We start from the raw sequence: 23,088 nt of genomic DNA on the forward strand, positions 1-23,088 counted from the left end.
TGGCCTCCTTCGCTCCAGCATTGTCTTCAAGCAGCCTGAGCCCTAAGCTCTGGAATGCCCTCTCTGTCTCTCTCACTGCTCCTTTAGACAAAGTATCTGTTCACTTATCGCATCGCTGCTGATGGCACTTAGCTAAATGCAAATTGACTACATTACAATAGTGACTGCACTTCAAAAGTACTTCAGTATCTGTGAAACACTTCCTGTTATGCAGAGGTCATAAGGCAGTGTAAAAATGCAAACTGCCTTTCTTTGGCACAGAGGGCTGAGTTGGCTCCATGGCCAGGTGTGTCATCTTGGAGCCATGTCGATAATAAAGAGACCCCAAGTGGCTCCACTAACCTTACCCCAAAAAGAAGTTGCTACCTGCTATGAGACCACTGGTAAGACTGGGTCTGAGCCCTCCTGAGGCAGACAGCAAAGTATACCCACATAAGTGACATGTTGAGCAGTTGAACTCACTATTATAAGAGCTTGGACACTTTCAACAAAAGACCCCATACCCACACGCACACGGGCATAGCAAAGCAGTCACCAAACACAATCAGGTTAGCACACAACCATTGGCACACATTGCTGTTCGACTGTGAGGGATTTACCAGTGCTGTGACTCTTCTGAGGCATTGCCGTTAAGAGGGATACGGTCATGGGACACTGTAGTGTGTTGTCACTCTGGGGGCTCTTGTTGCGTTTCTTGCATTCCAGCACCACCATGTCCCGGCATTGCTTATGACAGTTAATCCCGCAGTCTGCAGGGAGGAAAAAGGTAAGTCAGTGAGGCTCCCTGCCAGTCACACACAACACCAATGACCATGGTCTGTACACTCATATTGATATTTGATCAAGAAGGTGAGGAATGTTAGTATTGAGGAATAAACATGCTCCCTATTCAGGCACAATTCCCACAATAGGTTAGGTACAGTTAGATGCAGAGTAAAGCTCACCCTACACTCCCTCAACCACGCATCTCAGTACAGTGGCAGACTAGCATTTGCAGAGTGCAGCGGTGGTGCTCATATTGTTGGATTACTAATTAGTAGCGGTTCGACAATGACCTCAAGAAGATCCTGCAAACCCTGCCTGTCTGATGAAGGTGATTCCGTCAGCAAGAATCAGGTTCTGCAGAAGATCACCGCCTCCGCCACTTCTGCTCTCTATGACCCAATCAAACGCAAGGCACGCGAGTTCATAATTCCACCGTTCCAGTTTGGAAATCTGAAATCAGATTTTTAAAAAAAAAAAATCTGCAACAAAACGATGGTAAAACTGATCATGAAGCTGTTGCGTTGTCATTAAAAAAAAACAACTGGTTCACTCATGCCCTTTAGGGAAGGAAATCAGCTGTTTTACTCAGTATGGCTGACTTGTGATTCAAGTCTCTCACCAATGTGTTTGGGTCTTAACTGCCCTCTGAAGGGGCTGAGTAAGACACTCAGTTGTATCAAAAGCACTACCGGTAATTCAAGAAGGCAGCTCACCACCCTCTTCTCAGGGCAACTAGAGATGGGCAATAAATGCCAGCCTTGCCAGCGATGCTCACCTCCCAAGAATGAATAATCTTAATAAATAACCAAATTCAGAAGAGATTTTGAATTAATATGTTACCCCAAGACAACCACCCTGAGGCCTCTCCAAATCAGATAACCAATAGGTGCTAAATTGCTGATTGTTTTAGATTGTGAGTTCATATCCACAGGATCTGGTTTGGTCTGCTCAAACGCAGAGTGTAGAACAGAGGGTATACACTGTTTGGATTTATTGAGGCATATAGAATCTGAATTATGGAAGAGGTGGCAGTGTAACAGATTAGGCCTTGCAAACATTCAGGCCTCACTATAAACAGAAAGCAGTTCAGAAATAGAAGAACAGTAGAGAACTATGGATGAGGAGAGATTTACAGGAATGATACCAGGGATGAGGGACTACAGTATGCAGAGAGATCAGAGAAGTTTGGATTGTTCTCCTTAGAGCAGAGAAGGAGGGGTTTAATTGAGGTGTTCAAAATAATGAAGGGTTTTGATAGAGTAAATAAGGAGAAACTGTTTCCAATGACAGGAGGGTCAATAACCAGAGGACAAAGATTAAAGGTGATTGGCAAATGAGCCAGGGGGAGATGAGGAGAATTGTTTTTACACTGTGAGTTGTCATGATCTGGAATGCGCTGCCTGAAAGGGCAGTGGAAGCAGATTCAATCGTAACTTTCAAAAGGGAATTGGATAAACTTTCAGGGTTATGTGGAAAGAGCAGGGGAGTGGGACAAAATGGATAGGTCTTCCAAAGACCCAGCATAGGTACAATGGGCTGAATGGCCTCCCTCTGTATTGTAAGACTGCATGATTCTGTGAAAGCTGTATTACATCAGACAATTGGCAGTGTGCAGACAAAACAGCACCACAAATGGTCTCTCCCAGGAAGGCAGAAGTGAAACTCAAACAGCTTGACTGATAGGAATCTTTGTTGTGCTTTGTAAACCATGAAATCTCTCACCTCGTCTCTGCTAAAATTATTTTTACATTGGTATTTTGAGAGTACACATTGATAATCCAGCCCTGTTTGTACAAAGGTCTGCAAAGACTCTGTAATATTATTAGGTTTTGCTAACAGCTGCAATCACTCGAAGAACATTAAAGAAATCTAGACTCACTGAGGAGCCCTTGTCACCTGCAAGTTGGGACTGTGGTCACAGATTATGTGGAGGCAGTTTTTAACATTGAAAGAGGAGGGTTCTGGGTTAGTGATAAGTATGTTGGTCACTTCAGTCACTTGAGAGATCAGGGAGTTTTTACCATATCTGTATGTTGCCCATTAAACATCCAGTGTATCAATGGGATCATTTTAACTGAACGTGCTTGGCGGGAAACTCACCAGATTGGGTGGAAAGCAGGGGTTTTATTCCCTCCTCAATATCACTCTCTATTGACTTCAATCAGTGGTAAACCCAGCACACCCGATCCCTTCAGTTCCCTGCCGGGCAGGTTAGGTTTGCAACGACAATAACAATAACTTGCTTTTATAGAGTGTTTTTAAAATAGTAAAACATCCCAATGTCACAGGAGAATAATCAGACAAAATTCAACACCGAGCCACAGAAGGAGATATTAGGAGAGCTGACCAAAAGATTGGTCAAAGAGGTAGGTTTTACCAAGTATCTATAAGGAGGAGAGAGACAGAGAGGATTAGGGAGGGATTTCCAGAGCTGCGGGCCTAGGCAAATAAAGGCACAGCCACCAAGGAAGAAGTGAAGGAAATCAGGGATGCACAAGAGGCCAGGATTGGAGAAGTGCAGGTATCTCAGAGGGTTGTAAGGCTGGAGGAGGTTACAGAGATACGGAGGGGAGAGGCCATGGAGGGAACTGAACACAAGGGTGAGAACTTTAAAAGTCGAGGCCTTTAAAATTTCTCCCAGTGACTTCAATACCTCAAAGGACCACAGAACTGTTTTGCCACTCAGAAGGTTGTGCATCTGTCAAATTCTCTACCCCAGAGGGCGGTGGAAGCTGCATCATTGTGTATATTCAAAATGGAAACAATAGACCTTCAGACACTTAGGGAACCGAGAGATATGGGGATAAGGCGAGAAGTTGAAGTTTAGACAGAAGATCAGCCATGATCTTATTGACTGGCGGAGCAGGCTCAAATGGGTGCATGGCCTAATCCTGATCCTATTTCTTAATGCTTTTATTTCAGCACTGAGTGGGCCTAACAGTGTGCTAATAAAAACATTTATAAGAAAAATCCCCAACACTGAGCACACTTACAACAAGTGTGAAAAGATTCAGCTCCGGAAATGTTAGATCACAAAGTGACCTTTATTATTGGCTATCTCCATCATCTACCCATGCCAGTACTATGAAACTTTCTCAGCTGTTTCCGGGGTCAGACTCCGACTAATTCCGCCTACAGTCTGCTCCTGCATGACAACAGTCTCCAAGTTAAGTGAGAATGAGTTACCGGGGAGTGATCGTACAGAAAGACCAATCGCTCAATGTCATTATTTGTTGCAGGTAAGAGGTGTGACTATTTACTCTGTAGAATACCACTCTAATTTAATATTAGCACAAGGATCTATTATTCGATCTGTGGTGTAGGAGTTTGGTTTTATGTGCTATTGTTGCTGAATTTCATGCAAGTGAGCCCGCATAATAACATAGGAACAGGAAGAGGCCATTCAGCCCCTTGAGCCTTTTCCGCCATTCAATTAGGTCATGACTGATCTTTTTTTTTTATTCATTCATGGGATGTGGGGGTCACTGGCTAGACCAGCATTTATTGCCCATCTCTGATTGCCCTTGAGAAGGTGGTGGTGAGCTGCCTTCTTGAACCGCTGCAGTCCATGTGGGGTAGGTGCACCCACAGTACTGTTAGGAAGGGAGTTCCAGGATTTTGACCCAGTTACAGTGAAGGAATGGCGATATAGATCCAAGTCAGGATGGTGCGAGACTTGGAGGGGAACTTGCAGGTGATGGTGGTGTCCCCATGCGTCTGCTGCCCTTGTCCATCTAGTTGGTAGAGGTCGCGGGTTTGGAAGGTGCTGTCTAAGGTGCTGTCTGTACCTCAATACCACTGAAGGCAGTACTCCAGGTGGGCTCTGACCAAGGCTCTATACAACTGAAATATCATTTCCAGCCTTTTGTATTCCAGCCCTCTTGAGAAAAAGACCAATATTCCTTTAGCCTTTTTTAAATGACTTTTTATACCTGTCTACTAGCTTTAAGTGATTTGTAACCAAGACACCTAAATCCCTTTGCTTCTCCACATCTTTTAGTCTGCCACCATTAAAAAAGTATTCCACCTTGCTTTTAAAGAGAGTGCACTGAACTCTTCACCACCCAAGCAAGGTAGTCACTAGCTGGTCATTGGACAACAGATAGGTGGGTCTCTGCGCTCTCACTAGAACTATGATACTTGAACTGAAAGGGATGTGAAGAGCTCGTATGGAGCATAAATTCCAGCACGGATGGTTGAGGCCGAATGGCCTGTTTCTCTGCTGTACCCGTGGAACTGTATCCAAGCATGAATTACCAGCTTTGGAAGAGACGAGGAGAAAGCCATAGGGATGGGAAAAAGATGGGATTTCCTTCACACATCACTATGGATGGGGTGAGATAATCAAACTATAAAGCGCAGATGAGATTAGAACCAAGAGGAGACACAATTAATTTTATTCTCTATCTGCCACAAGCAAACTACTTTGAAAGCATTAAAGGTTGGCAGATGTCAGCAGTAGTGAACACATGGGCGAGGCATGTTCCGACAGCCTGTGTACATACGCTGCAGACATCAAAGAGAACTTCCCCACTCACGGTGATGCAACTCGGACTTGTGCTTTGAATCAAGATACGCTGACGTTCACCCATGTGGAGGCGGTTACTGATACAGCCAAGTACAGGAGAACAGGAAAAAAAAATCTCTGGTGATAAGGTGAGTACTACTAAAGTGGGTTTTTTTTTTAGGACTTCAGATTGAAGTGAGTAGAACAAGGCCCCTTGTATAATTAGTATTTTTTAATTAAGGGAGTAACTAATTAACCTGAGGGCAAGTCATGGCAGGAGAGCTCAGCCCCGTGATATGCTCCTCCTGCGCTATGTGGGAAATCAGGGACACTTCCAGTGTCCCTGACGACCATGTGTGCAGGAAGTGTATCCATCTGCAGCTACTGGCTGCCCGCATTACGGAGCTGGAGCTGCGGGTGGATTCACTGTGGAGCATCCGCAATCCTGAGGAAGGCGTGGATAGCATGTTTAGTGAGGTGGTCACACCGTAGACAATGGCTGCACAGGCAGAAAAGAGATGGGTGACCACCAGACGAAGTAGTAGCCACAGGCAGGTAGTGCAGGAGTCCCCTGTGGCCATCCCCCTCTCAAACAGATATACCGCTTTGGATATTGTTGGAGGGGGATGACCTCCCAGGGGAAAGTAGCAACAGCCAAGTTGGTGGCACCATGGAGGGCTCTGCTGCACAGCAGGGGAGGAAGAGGGTTGGAAGAGCTATAGTGATAGGGGATTCTATCGTAAGGGGTGTAGATAGGCATTTCTGTGCCCACAAACAAGACTCCAGGATGGTATGTTGCCTCCCTGGTGCTAGGGTCAAGGATGTCTCGGAGCGGCTGCAGGACCTTCTGAAAGGGGAGGGTGAGCAGCCAGAGGTCGTGGTCCATATTGGTACTAACGACATAGGCAGGAAGAGAGATGAGGCAAAGTGAATATAGGGAGTTAGGCAGAAGGTTAAAAAGCAGGATCTCTTGGGTTGTAATCTCAGGATTACTCCCTGTGCCACATGCTAGTGAGGGTAGGAATAGGAGGATTAGGCAAATGAATGTGTAGCTGAAGAGCTGGTGTAGGCGGGAGGGCTTCAGTTACTTGGATCATTGGGATCTCTTCTGGTGCAGAGGTGACCTGTACAAGAAGGACAGGTTGCATCTAAACTGGAGGGGGACCAATATACTTGCAGGGAGGTTTGCTAGTACTACTCGGGAGGGTTTAAACTAGTCTTGCAGTGGGGTGGGACCCAAAGTAGTAGTCTCTCAGATGAGATAGTTGAGGCAAATGTAGAGGTTAAAGCGAGCAAGTCCAGTAGGCAGGCCGGGCAGGGGCAGGACAGGGAGCGTGGAAGGTCTGGTAGGCTAAACTGCATTTACTTTAATACAAGAAGCCTTACAGGTAAGGCAGATGAACTCAGAGCATGGATCGGTACATGGGATTGTGATATTATAGCTATTACGGAAACGTGGTTGAGGGATGGGCAGGACTGGCAGCTCAATGTTCCGGGGTACTGATCCTTCTGGCATGACAGAGGTGGAGGTAAGAGAGGAGGGCGAGTTGCACTATTGATTAGGGAGGACATCACGGCAGTACTTAGAAAGGATATCCCGGGGGGAATGTCCAGCGAGGCCATATGGGTAGAACTTAGAAATAAGAAAGGGGTAATCACTTTGATGGGATCATATTATAGGCCCCCCAATAGTCAGAGGGAAGTGGAGGAGCATATATGTAGGGAAATCACATATAGGTGTAGGAATTATAGGGTTGTAATAGTAGGTGATTTTAACTTCCCTAATATTGACTGGGACCGCCTTAGTGCTAAGGGATCAGATGGAGAAGAACTTGTTAAGTGTGTCCAGGATAGTTTTCTGAAGCAGTAAGTGGATGGCCCTACTAGAGAAGGGGCTACACTTGACCTCCTCTTAGGAAATGAGGATGGGCAGGTGGTTGGTGTGTCAATGGGGGAGCACTTTGGGACCAGTGACCATAACACTATTAGCTTCAAGATAGTTATGGAAAAGGATAGGACTGGTCTTCAGGTTGAAGTCCTAAATTGGGGGAAGGCTAATTTCAATGGCATCAGACAGGAACTCTCAAAAGTTGAATGGGAAAGGCTGTTTACAGGTAAAGGGACGTCTGGCAAGTGGGAGGCTTTTAAAAGCGAGATAGGAAGAGTTCAGGGCCGGCATGTTCCTGTTAGATGGAAGGGCAAGGCTGGCAAGTTTAGGGAACCTTGGTTGACGAGGGATATTGAGGGTCTGGTCAGGACAAAGAGGGAGGCATATGTCAGGTATAGGCAGCTGGGATCGAGCGAGTCCCTCGAAGAGGATAGGGGATGTAGGACTACACACTAAGAAGGAAATTAGGAGGGCGAAAATGGGCCATGAGATTTCCCTGGCAGATAAGATAAAGGAGAATCCTAAAAGATTCTATAAGCAAATTAAGAGTAAAAGGGTAGCTAGGGAGAGAGTAGGTCCCCTTAAGGATCAGTGTGGCAATCTATGTGTGGAGCCACGGGAAATGGGCGAGGTCTTAAATGAATATTTCACGTCCGTATTTACTGTGGAGAAGGTCATGGAAGCGAGTGAGTTCAATGGAGGGAACACCGATATCCTGGAGCATATCAACATTACAAAGGAGAAGGTGTTGAAGGTACTGAAGTACATTAAGGTGGATAAATCCCCAGGGCCTGACCAAGTGTATCCTAGATGCTGTGGGAAGCAAGGGAGGAGATTGCTGGGGCCCTGGCAGAGAGTTTTGTATCATTGTTAGCCACGGGTGAGGTACTGGAAGACTGGAGGATAGCGAATGGTGTGCCTTTATTTAAGAATGGGAGCAGGGATAAGCCAGGGAACTACAGGCCGGTGAGCCTTACATCAGTGGTGGGAAAGTTATTGGAAGGGATTCTGAGAGACAGGATTTATATGCATTTGGAAAGGCATGGTCTGATTAGGGATAGTCAGGATGGCTTTGTGCTTGGGAAATCATGTCTCACGAATTTGATTTGAGTTTTTCGAGGAGGTGACCAAGAGGATTGACAAGGGCAGGGCAATGGACGTTGTCTACATGGACTTTTGCAAGGCCTTTGACAAGGCCCCGCATGGTAGGCTGGTCCAGAAGGTTCGAACACATGGGATCCAGGGTGAGCTTGGTGATAGGAGGCAGAGGGTGGTAGTGGAGGGTTGTTTTTCAGATTGGAGGCCGGTGACCAGTGGTGTGCCGCAGGGTTCAGTGCTGGGCCCTCTGTGTTTGTCATATATATTAATGACTTGGATGTGAATATAAGGGGCATGATTAGTAAGTTTGCAGATGACACCAAAATTGGTGGTATAGTGGACAGTGAAGAAGGTTGTCTAAGGTTACAACAGGATATAGATCAACTGGGAAAGTGGGCAAGGGAGTGGCAAATGGAATTTAATGCAGACAAGTGTGAAGTGATGCATTTTGGGAAATTAAACCAGGGCAGGACATATACAGTGAATGGCAAGGCCCTGGGGAGTGTTCTTGAGCAGAGAGACCTTGGGGTGCAAGTACATAATTCCCTGAAAGTGGCAACACAGGTAGGCAGGGTGGTGAAGAAGGCGTATGGCATGCTTGCCTTCATCGGCCGAGGCATTGAGTACAAGAGTTGGGACGTCATGTTACAGTTGTACATAACGTTGGTTAGGCCACATTTGGAGTACTGTGTGCAGTTCTGGTCGCCGCAATACAGGAAAGATGTGATTAAGCTAGAGAGGGTGCAGAAAAGATTCACAAGGATGTTGCCTGGTTTGGAGGGCTTCAGTTATAAAGAGAGATTGGATAGGCTGGGTCTGATTTCCCTGGAGCGAAGGAGGCTGAGAGGGGACATGATAGAGGTATATAAAATTATGAGAGGGGTAGATAGGATAGATAGCCAGAGTCTGTTTCCCATGGTAGGGGTAACTAAAACAAGAGGGCATAGATTTAAGGTGAGAGGGAGGAGGTTTAAAGGCGATCAAAGGGGTAAATTTTTCACACAAAGAATAGTGGGTATCTGGAATGAGCTGCCTGAGGAGGTGGTGGAGGCAGGAACAGTAGCGACATTTAAGAGGCATCTGGACAGGTACTTGAATGAGCAAGGCATAGAGGGATATGGAATTAATGCAGGCAGGTGGGATTCGTATAGATAGGCATTATGGTCAGCATGGATGCGGTGGGCCGAAGGGCCTGTTTCTATGTTGTATGACTCTATGACTCTATAACTTTACTGACTGCATCAAACCTTGGTTAGACCGCACTTGGAGCACTGTGAATAATTCTGGGCTACATGTTATAAAAATAGAGGCATTCGAGAAGGTGCAAAAAGAGATTTCGTAGAATGATACTAGAACTGAGAGGGTTGTACTTATCAGGAAAGTCTGAAAAGGCTGTGGCTATTTTCTCTAGAACAGAGAAGACCTAATCGAGGTCTTTAAAATGACCAAAGCATTTGATCGGGTAGCCGTAGAGAAGATGTTTCCACTTGCAGGTGAGACCAGAACTAGGGGCTATAAATAGAAGAAAGTCACCAATGAATCTAATAGGGAATTCAGGAGAAACATCTTTATCCAGAGGGTGGTGAGAATGTGGAACTCGCTACCTCATGCAGTAGCTGAGGTGAATAGTATAGATGTATTTAAGGGGAAGCTAGGTAAGCACATGAGGGAGAAAGGAGTGGAGGGATATGCTGATAGGGTTGGATGAAGAAGGGGGAGCGTGTGGAGAATGAACACCAGCATAGATCACTGTCACTGTCACTGACCTCATCTCCTCTGGAGATCTTCCCTCTACGGCTTCCAACCTCATAGTCCCACAACCCCGGACAGCCCGTTTCTACCTCCTTCCCAAAATCCACAAACCGGACTGTCCCGGCAGACCCATTGTGTCAGCCTGCTCCTGCCCCACTGAACTTATTTCTTCCTATCTAGACTCTATCTTTTCTCCGCTGGTCCAGGCTCTTCCCAACTACATCCGTGACTCTTCTGACGCCCTATGTCATTTTGACAATTTCCAGTTTCCTGGTCCCAACCGCCTCCTCTTCACTATGGACGTCCAATCGCTCTACACCTCCATCCCCCACCAGGATGGTTTGAGGGCTCTCCGCTTCTTCCTGGAACAGAGGCCCAACCAGTCCCCATCCACCACCACCCTCCTCCGCCTGGCTGAACTTGTTCTCACATTGAACAACTTCTCCTTCAACTCCATGCACTTCCTTCAAGTAAAAGGTGTCGCTATGGGTACCCGCATGGGTCCTAGTTATGCCTGTCTTTTTGTGGGATATGTCGAGCATTCTTTGTTCCAGTCCTACTCAGGCCCCCTCCCCCAACTCTTTTTCCGGTACATTGATGACTGTATCGGTGCCGTTTCCTGCTCCCGCCCCGAACTAGAAAACTTTATCAACTTTGCTTCCAATTTCCACCCTTCTCTCACCTTTACATGGTCCATCTCTGACACTTCCCTTCCCTTCCTCGACTTCTCTGTCTCCATCTCTGGGGATAGGTTGTCTACCAATATCCATTATAAGCCCACTGACTCCCACAGCTACCTCGACTACACTTCTTCACACCCTACCTCCTGTAAGGACTCCATTCCATTCTCCCAGTTTCTCCGTCTCCGACGCATCTGCTCTGATGATGCTACCTTCCATGACGGTGCTTCTGATATGACCTCCTTTTTCCTCAACCGAGGATTTCCCCCCACTGTGGTTGACAGGGCCCTCAACCGTGTCCGACCCATTCCCCGCACCTCTACCCTCACCCCTTCCCCTCCCTCCCAGAACCGTGACAGGGTTCCCCTTGTCCTCACTTTTCATCCCACCAGCCTCCATATCCAAAGGATCATCCTCCGCCATTTTCGCCACCTCCAGCGTGATGCCACTACCAGTCGCATCTTCCCCTCCCTTCCCCTGTCAGCATTCCGAAGGGATCGTTCCCTCCGCGACACCCTGGTCCACTCCTCCATTACCCCCACCACCTCGTCCCCGTCCCAGGGCACCTTCCCCTGCAATCGCAGGAGGTGTAATACCTGCCCATTTACCTCCTCTCTCCTCACTATCCCAGGCCCCAAACACTCCTTTCAGGTGAAGCAGCGATTTATTTGTACTTCTTTCAATGTAGTATACTGTATTCGCTGCTCACAGTGTGGTCTCCTCTACATTGAGGAGACCAAGCGCAGACTGGGTGACCGCTTTGCGGAACATCTCCGCTCAGTCCGCAAGCAGGACCTTGAGCTTCCGGTTGCTTGCCATTTCAACACTCCCCCCTGCTCTCATGCTTACATCTCTGTCCTGGGATTGCTGCAGTGTTCCAGTGAACATCAACGCAAGCTCGAGGAACAGCATCTCATCTACCGATTAGGCACACTACAGCCTGCCGGACTGAACATTGAGTTCAATAATTTCAAAGCATGACAGCCCCCCAATTTACTTTCATTTTTAGTTATTTTTTCTTCCTTTTTTTTTCACATTCCTTTTTACATTTTTTACAATCTTTTTTTGCATTTATTTCATTTCATCTTAGTTTGTTCAGTTTGCTTACCCACTGTTTTTTTCAGGTTGTTTTTCTTCAGGTTTGCACTTGCTGCTGTTCAATATATTCAGTGTATTCACACCTAATCTGTACTAATGCTTTGTCTTTCAACACACCATTAACATATTGTTTGCCTTTTCTCCGTGACCTTTTGGTCAGCTATGTGGCCTGGTCCAATCTGCACCTTCTCCTTTGTTATCTCTTGCCCCACCCCCACCTCACTTGTTTATAATCTGTGACTTTTCTAATATTTGTCAGTTCCGAAGAAGGGTCACTGACCCGAAACGTTAACTCTGCTTCTCTTTCCACAGATGCTGCCAGACCTGCTGAGTGATTCCAGCATTTCTTGTTTTTGTTTCAGATATCCAGCATCTGCAGTATTTTGCTTTTATTATACCAGCATAGATCAGTTGGGTCGAATGGCCACAGTCTGTGCTGAAAATACTTTGTAATGTTTATGGATGTTTTGGTTCCCCACCTTCATCCCACCTTTGGGTTTACCCCCTTTCCATGCTGATTTGTCCAGGGATCTGTAGATCTCTGTGACCCTGCCCGTTCTTTAGGAGGAAGCCACTGTCTGGGTGTTAGCTGAATAACTGACTGTGTCTGAGATCAGTCCATTACCTCACTGTGGGGGGCGGTGGCGGTCGATTTGAACTTCCTGGAAACGGCTATTAATGGGGCGGTAACAGCTTCAGCATGGGGTGGGTGGATTCAAAGCCCCCTTAATGCAAACGCTTTTCCCATTGTCAGTTTTATTGCAGCGAGGTTGAAGCACCCACCTTCTAAAGGTGGCATGCTCCTTGTAATGTGCAAATTGTTGTCCTATGACCAGCATGGCATGGTAAGTTATAAATTATTTTTGTGGAATAGGAAGGGCAGGGGGTCCTTCTTTGTGCCCCACAAAAATAAGCAGGGTCGTTGACGCTCCAGACTCCCCTCCCCACACACCTCCCTCCACGTTCACGCCCCTCCTCCCCACCCCCAGCCTCCCATGCTGCCAGAATCGACCATTCCAAATTTCTCCTGGCCCACCTCCCACCCTCCGTAAACCTCAGCTCATTCAAAACTCTCCTGCTCGTACTCTAACTTGCACCAAGTCCTGTTCGCCCACTCTGCCCACTGACCTACATTGGTTCCCAGTCTGGCAAGGGCTCGATTTTAAAACTCTCATCTTCATTTTCAAATCCCTCCATAGCCTCGCCTCTCCCTATCTCTGTAACCTCCTCCAGCCCCACAACCCTCCGAGATCTCTGCCCTCTTCCAATTGTGGCCTCTTGCATATTCTCGATTTTAATGGGCCCACTATTGGCGGCTGTGCCTTCAGCTGCTTGGGCCCCAAGCTCTGGAATTCCCTCTCTAAACCTCTCCGCCTCTTCAAATTCAGTAGAGCAAATTCAGTACAGATCGGGGGCTGGATTTTAAAAGCAGCTCGGGATCGGGATTGGAGGAGGGTGGGCCTGCAATCTCACGCCACTGGCCATCATGCCAGTATGGCGCCATGATCCCAACCCTGAGCCACTTTTGGAGAGGCCAGGTTGGAATCGGAAAGGCTACCTGCCCGCCAATGGCTGGTAGCCAACTGAATGCAATTAGGGCCAACTCCAGGACCTAGTCAGGCTCCGTTCGCACGCCGACTGGGATTTTCAGTCAGCAAAGCAGCTAAGAGACATTGCCAGGCAACCATGGTGAGCTCATGTCAGGAAAGGCAGAGGGGTGCTTCATCCTGCAAGGGAACCTCCCCCCCCCACAACCCACAATGGCCAGCAGGCCTCAGCTACGGCTGCTGGCCATCCTGTGGAGGGGCTGCCCCTTCATGATCACAGCCAGGCAGCTGTGGTCATTTTAATTTTTTTAAAACTGACCTCTTCTGCAGAGGGTGCCTCCATGTTGAGGCGCCCTCTCCCCATCACAAATCGGCAGCTCCCACCTCCCATTGACCCTCCAACCTCAGGAGCTGGGCCGCTCTCCTTAATTGGACAGCGAGCCCGCTCCCTGCCATTAAGTGGCCTGGCTCTTTAAAAATCCGTTTGGGCGTGTCAGGAGCACGCCGTGTAGGTTCGAGACCTGAAACTGGTCCCGACCTGCGGTTCCTGACCCTGGGGTGAAAATCCAGCCCCTGGGGTCTAACCTGCAATCTGTGTGACTCCAAACCATGTTCAGCAGTTGTTGTGTTTGTTGGGTTTGTATTAGTAGTGTTGTAGGGCGCGCTAGAGAAAGTCTTAGACTACGGTAAAGGTTAACTAATAACTCTTTATTATTTACAGTTACTATATACACTCTCCACAAGCCACCTAAGCTAGCATCCTTTGTGCTGCTATACCTTCTTCTTCCCAAGCCTATCTCATGTGACCGTTACATCATCGCCCGTACAGTGGGAGGGATCTCTCTCACTGTCTTTAGTATTAATCTTTTACATCCTTAGACTACAGCAGTGAACTCCCTGGAACAGTATCTTATAGCAATTTACAAGCAACAGAGACACCAGCACTTTGAACAAGAGGTAGCCGGACTGGGTAAGTAAATTAAGATAACAATGTAAAGATTTTACTTACCCTGACACCTGTATCCTTGCTTAATTACACCCCAGAGCTGTAAAGGCAAAAGCAAGAGGAATTAATTTTGGAATGAAAATATTTCTTACACGAAAACCTCTTCTATAATATCAGCCATGCCCTGAGTATATTGTCAAACATACCAAGAGTGGTCTGTTACTTGGGAATTGTGTTATTGTCAGTCATATATATATATATTATATATAAGACAAACAGTCAATAATGAATTGATAAATTCAATTACAATGGAACAAGCCTGGGGAGATGTGGCATCATATGATATATGCAGTATCAGAGTGATAAGCCTGCCAATACCTCCAGCTGCCCAGCCACATCTTTTTTTTGCTTGCCTCAATTAAAATTTATTTTCCACCTTGTGCCCTTTACCCTTTAACCCCCTGCCCCCATCCGCCAGCATCCTGCAATCTACGCTCTTTACCTTTCAACCCTCTTTCCCCATTAATCAGAGACCTGAGTCAGAATTTTACAATAAGGCAGTGGCCCCACCAACTGGCTAAAAAGTCAGGGACGAGCCCGCCTCCGCTAGGCTTGGATGCCACAGCAATTTTGTGTGGTCCTCAATTGGCCTCGGTCGGGACTTCCGCCTCTCTGAGGCAGGAAGTCCGTCTCCAAGAGCTGCCAATCAGAGGGCTGGTAGCTCCTCAGGCCCAGCAGCGCCACTGGGAGCAGTGGCCACTGCTGAGACTGCACCCAGCGAGAAGAGGACGATGGACGTCACCCTTCAGGAAGGTAAGTGGGGTTCGGGCCTTGGGGACCATTGCTGGGCCCCGGTGAGAGGCTGGGAGTTGGAGAGCAGGGCGGGGGTAGGTAGTTTTAGTGGGGCGGCCCGTGCTTCTGGGGGGGCTCTCCGTGGGACACAGGGTGCATGATCAGGAAGGCCCTTGCCCAGTCCACCAGGAGGCCACCATGTATCACTGGGCAGCCTCCTCAGGTGCTGAAGTGCCCATCTGCCGCTGGTAGGAGTGGCAACGGGAGGAGAACGTTAAGTGGCAATTAATTGGCCACTTAAGGGCCTCAATTGGCCTGGGGCGGGCGGGCCATTTGCCACCTCCCTCGCCACAGGTAAATTAGCAGTGGGGGGGCGGGTAGATGACGGGAAGAGTAACTCTCCCGCCTCTCACTCAATTTTACATTCCCCCCCACGCCACGACTCCCAGCCTGTGCCGGGGTAGAGGGGTGGGGTGGAGGGTAAAATTCTAGCGCTGCAATCTGTTTTGATGAAAGGTCTTCGACCTGGAACGTTAACTCTGTTTCTCTCTCCCACAGATCTTTTCGTTTCAGATTTCCAGCATCTGCAGTATTTTGCTTTTGTACCTGAAATCTGTGCCCTTTACTCATTAACCCCTGCTGTAATTGGCCTTTGGACGAGGGATTGACTGCTGCGAGCGTGGTGATTTTGGGTGAGGACAAACCACAGTCAGCTAGTCCGCAGCATTCACAGCCTAAGCTCACAATTAAAGAAAGGCCATTTGGGCAAGCAATAAGCCCAGGATTTATGGAAACAACAGAGTGATTCCATAAGACTGCATTCCCGTCAGCGCACTCCACTCATAGGGAGCATGGATTGGACAATCAGGGCTGCAACACTATCACTTCATCTCCGATCCATACCCTGCACCAGTTCGGCTCCTGCCGAGAATGCAGGCTTCTGAAATTGTTTCTCGTATCACTGCATTATGGTTCCTGTCCTTCCAAGGCCTCTCTGAACGACTTTCTCCAGCCTTACCTCCCTGTGCAAACGCTCCACTCTGCTGCTTGCTGCTTGCTGCCTGAGGGGTTGTTCATTCAGCAACGCACCCTTATCCTCTGGGATTCTCTGTAAAACCTCACTACACCATCCCATCATTCAAAAAAAACGCCTAAATACTGATTTTTGTCTCTCCCTTTAAATTCCTCCTTTTCCTGCAAAGTGTTCACTTCCCCTCATAAAGTTCTAACGCTTCTTTTATGTGAGTACTGGTCCAGGGACTACAGCACTGCAGTGGGAGTGCTACACTCTCGGAAGTGCCGTCTGTCAGACGAGGCGTTAAGCCGAGGCCGTGTCCTCTCTTTGAGATGGATGTAAAAATTCCCACAGCACTATTCCAAAGGAGAGCAGGGGAGTTCTCCCCGGTGTCCTGGCAAATATTTATTCCTCAACCAACATCACTAAACCATGGTCACTATCACTTTGCTGTTTGCGGGAGCTCACCGCGCGCAAATGAGCTGCTGCGTTTCCCTCTGTTACACCAGTGACTACACTTCAAAAGTACTTCAATGGCTGTAAAGCGCTTTGTGACATCCTGAGGTCGTGAAAGGCGTTATATAAATGAAAGTTCTTTCTTAAGAATGACTTTTCAACGTGACTTACAAATCCAGCACAGCTGTCACAGAATGTAGGCTTCTTGTACGTGGTCTCCTGAAAGTTATGGAAGAAGCCCAACCGCAGTTTGGAGCAGATAGAACTGCCTCTCATGAAGTACGCGGTGATCTCTTCCCTGCTGATCATGCCTTCACTACAACAAAGCAAACAAAACTCATCAGTCAGTAATAGTGCCATCAACTGACACCTACTCACCGATGTCCTGGCCAATATTTAATCCCTCAATCAACATCATTAAAAATAGATTATCTGGTCATTATCACTTTGCTGTTTACGGGACCTCGCTGGGTGAAAATTGACTATCACATTCCCTATAGTACAACACTTCAAAGGTATATCATTAGCTGTTCAGCACTTTGGGACGTCCTGTCATGACAGGCGCTACTGAAATGCGCGACTTTCTTCTTCCTATATTCAATTTCTGCCAGAACCAGATCTCATCATAGCCTTGAACCAGACAAACTTCACCAGATTTATCACTCTTAAAAATATTTTTTAATTCAATCACAACTTGGCACCCAGATTGCCAATTGCAACCAAAGCGGAAATGCTCATCATGACCTGTTGTTTCTTCATTGTTGTTGGGTCAAAGTCCTGACACTCTTGTGGGAGAAAGTATGGTGGAGGGGAGGTGGTGGAGGGGAGGTGGGGGGGGGGGGGTGGGGGGGGGAGTTGGGGAGTGGGGGAGGGGCGTTCCAGGATGGCCTAGAAAAGGCCTCAAAAAATACAAAAGATCAACAACTAGATCAATACTGAAAGTCCTTTGGTTCCATTGAATTTAATTCCTCCAACATAGAGGCAGGGTTTAAATCACATTCTCTGCCACCTCATTGTTTCTTGGAGTTGTTAGAATGTGGAACTTGCTACTACATGGAGTGGTTGAGGTGAATAACATTGATTCATTTAAGGGGAATTTAGATAAGTAGATGAGGGAGAAAGGAATTAAAGGATATATTGATAGGGTGAGATGATGTAGAATGGGAGATGGCTCGTGTGGAATATAAAGACCAGCTCAGTCCAGTTGGGCCAAATGGCCTGTTTCTGTGCTGCAAATTCAATTCCATTCAATGTCCTGCCTCCATAGGTGTGGCCCAATGCCATTGATTCTATCTCAGGGGTTTAGTACAGGGTCACGGGCTTTGCTGGAATGCCGGTGTTCACCACTGATCTCAAAGAAAGCAGCCCACAAAGATCTCTGGTGTGTATTTCCCTTTTCTCAACGTCAGTTTAAATCTGGCGCCAAGTCAAGGGGATCTCCAGGCGTCCAGCAGCAGTAATGGCAGCAAGTAGGGTTAGCAGCTAATGACACTGAAGTATTCTCACAGACAGCAATTAAGGAAGTTAAAAGCACTGATTATCCTTCACTTTTAATTCAAATGTTCAGATAATGACATACGTGATTATGATCAGATTAAGATAGAAGGTAAAATATTATAAATGATCTTTTAAATTCTTTTTATTATTTAAAAAATACATGCATTTTTTTTTATCATAATGAAGAAATTTGACATTCCACACATGTAAAATTAGCTTTTCAGGGCCAGAGAGGGTGTTTAGCAGTAATCGTGAACTTACTATGCTACTAAAAACCCACTTATATCCCAATCAGCAAGGTGTAACTTTTTCAAAGGGTTTTTACAGCGAGACTAACCATGCAAAAGTGGAAGGTTTTGCCAATTCACTGATTGCTTAGGGATTGAATTCTGAGGGGACCTCAACACCACACCCTCTGCAGAAGCACACAATCACTGACAGCAACTTCTACATTTCCATGTTCTTCTGTGCATGCACAGACTCCAGAAGTTGCTGTGAGGCTGACAAGTTTTGCCATCATTACCACTGCAAAATCCGGGCCCGAGCAATTCAGATATCATTGCACAGATGCCTTAAGGCAGAGTAGAATCTCAGAGAACCATTTACAGGTGGTGTTCCATATTCAGAGGGAAACGGGAAGCTCACACTTACCGATCTTTATCAAGGACAAAGAACGAAAACGGGAAACTACCAGCAATCTTCTCAAACTCAACTTGGGAAATGTAACCATCTTGATCGTGATCATAATTTTTAAATACGGACTGCAAAGCAGAGAAGAAGGTTAAAACATTGGAATGCTACTGATCACAATGTGAGCTGGAAACAAGCGCCAAATACATCTATGATCTACCCACAGTGTATTTGGCAGCAGTAGCCATTAATATTCCACCAACACTCAAACCATTTTGCAGCATGTTGCTGGTGAGCTCCAAACATTATAAGATCATAAGAAATAGAAGCAGGAGTAGGTCATTCGGTCCCTGAAGCCTGCTTCGCCATTCAATAAGATCATGACTGGTCTGATTGTGGCCGTAACTCCACTTACCTGCCTGCTCCCCATAACCCTTGATAACCTTGTAGATCAAAAATCTGCCTAACTCAGCCTTGAATATATTCAATGACCCTGCCTCCACTGCTCTCCGGGGAAGAGAATTCCAAAGATCAACAACCTCTAGAGAAGAAATTCCTCTTTATCTTCATTTTAAAAGGGAGACCACTTATTTTGAAACTGTGCCCCCTAGTTCTAGATTCCCCTGTGAGGGGAAACATCCTCTCAGCACCTACCCTGTCAAGCCCTCTCAGAATCTTATATTTTTCAATGAGATCACCTCTCAGTCTTCTGAACTCCAATGAGTATTGTTATGACCGAGGCGGGAGAAGTGCACTGTGTTTTATAGTTCCACTTCTCCACAGGTCACAACATATATTTAAATGTTTACCCGGTTACCGGTACAGCCAATCATACACTCTATTTTTTATCCCAGAATAAAATACACCAAGCAGGTTTCTTTAATAAACAACAAAATTATCAATTTATTATAAAACAAGACTTAACCAGTAATGAAGTAATGCATTAACACACAGATTGAAATATAAAAGTTCCCTTTTTAAAATTACCCAATTATACACACACACTGGAAACATAATACAGAAACTCTCTCTGCAGAGATCTGTTGCAAAAAAAAGACAAAACAAAACTACTTTGGCCAAATACTTGCTAATTCTTGGCGAAAAAAAGAGAAGATGTGGAAGGAAGTCAGTTGTCCCTTTTTTGGTCTGGCAGCTGGGTATACAGAGATGGGTCACTGGGATCATTTCAGAAGCAGTGTGTTCTGGAGATGTCGACAATTATTCTAGTAGGCTTTCCAGGAGAAATGTGGCATCAGGGTTTTCCGCCAGCACACACTTGAATCGCAGGATTTTTTTCAAACTTCTTCTATGCAGCACCAGGGATTTTAGCTCTCCCACACTGGATCTTTGCAGGATTTCTTCAAGGAGGTAGAGAATGTGGTGAGCTGGGTGATTTCTTTTTTTTTCCTTGACAGGAAAACATCAACTGTCTTCAAACAGTTCATACTCCAACTGAACTGAAAACAATGTCCAAGCCCCAAACAGAGAGTCAACCTCCTGACCTCCGAAAACCTTGACATGTGGCTTCTCTGTAACCATTTTCCCCAGGTCACCAAGGGTTCTGTTGTTTACTGAGATCAAAGCACATGACTTCCAGCACAGGTGGTTTTTTTCAAACTACATCTCGTGACCTTTCGGTGAACTTGGTAAAAAAAAACACATCCATGGAATCTTTTCAGTTTTAACACAAGTCCTCAAAATAAAAATTAAAAAAGGAAACACTTTCGTAACAGTATAGGCCCAACCTTTCCGCGTAAGACAACCCTTTCACCCCAGGAATCAACTTAGTGCACATTCTCTAAACTGCTTCCAATGCAACTATATCCCTACTTAATTAAGGAGACCAAAACTGTATGTAGTATTCTAGGTGTGGTCTCACTAATGCCCTGTGCAGTTGTAGCAAGACTTCCCTCCTTTTATATTCCATCCCATGCAATAAATGCCAACAATTCGTTTGCCTTCCTAATTACTTGCTGAATCTGCACACTATTTTTTTGTGATTCATGTAATAGGACATCCAGATCCCTGGGTACTGCAGTTCTCTGTAATCTCTCTCCATTTACATAGTATTCCGCTCTTCTATTCTTCCTACCAAAGTGGATAACCTAATATTTTCCCATATTATACTCTATCTATTTGCCCACTCACTAACCTATCTATATCCCTTTGCAGACACTTTGTGCCCTCCCCACAACTCGCTTTCCTACCTTTGTTTGTATGATCAGCAAATTTGGCTACAATCCACTCGGCCCACAAGTCATTTATCTGGATTATAAATAGTTGAGGCCCCAGCACTGATCCCTGTGGCACCCCACAAGTTACAGTTTACCAACCTGAAAATGACCCATCTATCCCAACTCTCTTTTTCCTGTTAGTTAGCCAGTCCAATGTCCATGCTAATATATTACCCCGAACAACATGACCTCTTAATTTGTATAGTAACCTTTTATGTGGCATCTTATCGAATTCCTTTTAGAAATCCTAATACATCACATCTGCTGGTTCCCATTTATCAATCCTGCTTGTAACATTCTCAAAGAACTCTAATAAATTTGTCAAACATGAATTCCCTTTCATAAAACTATGTTGACTCTGCTTTGATTGCATTATGATTTTCTAAAGGTCGTGCTACTACTTCCTTAATAATGGATTCCAGCATTTTCCCAATTAGATGTTAGCCTAATTGGCCTCTAGTTTCCTGCTTTCTGTCTCCCTCCTTTTGTGGATTTTCAATCCTCTGGGACCTTTCCAGAATCTATGAAAACTTGGAAGATTACAACAATGCATCCACTATCTCTGCAGCCATTCCTTTTAAGACCCTAGGATGCAGGTTATCAGGCCCAGGGGACTTGTCAGCTTTTAGTCCCATTAGCTGTCCTAGTACTTTTTCTCTAGTGATAATGATTGTTTTAAGTTCCTCCCTCCCTTTTGCCTCTTGATTTTCTATTATTCTCGTGATGCTTTTTGTGCCTTCTACTGTGAAGACAGATACAAAATACTTGCTCAAAGTCTCTGCCATGTCCTTGTTTCCCATTAATAATTCCCCAGTTTCATCCTCTTAGGACAAACATTTACTTTAGCTACTCTCTTCCTTTCTATATATTTCTGAAAGTTGTTACTGTCTTTTTAAATATTTTTTGCTGGTTTACTCTCAAACTCTAATTTCTCCTTTTTTCAGTCATCCACTGCTCGTTTCTAAAATTTTCCCAATATTCTGGCCTACCACTAACCTTCACAGCATTGTCTGCCTTTTCTTTTAATTTGATACCACCCTTAACTTCCTTAGTTAGCCACGGATGGTGCATTCTTTTCATAGGGTCTTTCTCTTTGGCAATGCAGTTTCAGAACACAAAGTGTCTGCTCAGTGATATTCCTGTCCCTTAAAAGCCCTTCACAAAGCCTGTGTAGAGGTGTCACAAGCTACATTTCACCTTGGTAATTCGCAACCATAGGAGCCAATGATTGAACTTTTCATTAAGTGGAAAATCCAGACCTCTTTTAAGATAGGTTCATTGGTAAGTTGTATCCTCTTCTGATGATGAATGGCATGGGCTCTAGCACAGGTGACTGGCATCCTTTATTCTAGTAATACCACATCTTTTGGCAAGTTCTGCCAGCATCTCCCACTGTTATTGTAGGCCAGCATTGATGCTAATGAATTCACCAGCCTGCCTCGATTTTAAAATTCTCATCCTTGTTTTCAAAACCCTCCCTGGCCTTGTCCCTTCCTACCTCAACTCCAGCTCTAACCCTCCGAGATCTCTATGCTCCTCCAATCCTGGCCTCTTGTGCTTCTTGATTTTAATCGCTCCACCATTGGCGGCTGTGCCTTCAGCTGGCTAGGCCTTAAGCTGTGGAATTCACTCCTTAAACCTCTCTCTCTCTCCTCCTTTAAGATGCTCCTTAAAAGCTACCTCATTGACCAAGCTTTTGGTGACTTTCCTAATATCCCATTACTGTCATATTTTGTTCTGATAACGCCCCTTGGCTCATTTTACCACAATAAAGACACTATATAAATGTAAGTTGTTGTTGTTAACCATCCTATCACCTCAGGTATTCTGCCAGTTAAGCTTTTCCATTACTGCTAATTTTAAAATCATTTTAACAGGGCAATTACAAAGCTGTAAGACAGTTGTTCTTTGGCATTCATTGTGTACAATGTGACAGGAGGTTGAGCAGGCCCTTTGGCTGTATGAGCTGCCCAAACATCCAATCGAATAACTTTCAACCTCCAGCTATACCTTCACCTCCCCATGGCTTTTTTCTCTAGAACGGCGAAGGCCGAGGGGTGACCTGACAGAGGTCTTTAAAATTACGCAGGGGTTCATAGAGACGTTGTTTCCACTTATGGGCAAAACAAGGACTAGGGCCTATCAGTATAAGATAGTCACTAATAAATCCAATGAGGAATTCA

The 23,088-nt window shown here is 45.8% G+C and overlaps 1 protein-coding gene across 9 annotated transcripts in view; it reads right to left on the reverse strand.

Annotated features, from left to right (window-relative positions):
* The window catches only part of LOC137353116 (RAS guanyl-releasing protein 1-like), a 171,196-nt gene that overhangs the window by 20,649 nt on the left and 127,459 nt on the right, over window positions 1–23,088 (reverse strand). For all 9 annotated transcript variants that reach the window (XR_010969817.1, XR_010969815.1, XR_010969816.1 and 6 more), the window contains 4 exons: window positions 18,693–18,802; window positions 16,716–16,860; window positions 14,345–14,381; window positions 600–749 (listed from right to left, as the gene is read on the reverse strand). Coding sequence is in view for 5 of the 9 variants with exons in the window: in XM_068019124.1 (XP_067875225.1) it covers window positions 600–749; window positions 14,345–14,381; window positions 16,716–16,860; window positions 18,693–18,802 (442 nt within the window). In the remaining 4 variants the exon portion in view is untranslated. The remainder of the gene's footprint in view (window positions 1–599; window positions 750–14,344; window positions 14,382–16,715; window positions 16,861–18,692; window positions 18,803–23,088) is intronic.

The sequence above is a fragment of the Heterodontus francisci genome, chromosome 40 (assembly GCF_036365525.1).
Source record: "Heterodontus francisci isolate sHetFra1 chromosome 40, sHetFra1.hap1, whole genome shotgun sequence".
Taxonomy (NCBI): domain Eukaryota; kingdom Metazoa; phylum Chordata; class Chondrichthyes; order Heterodontiformes; family Heterodontidae; genus Heterodontus; species Heterodontus francisci.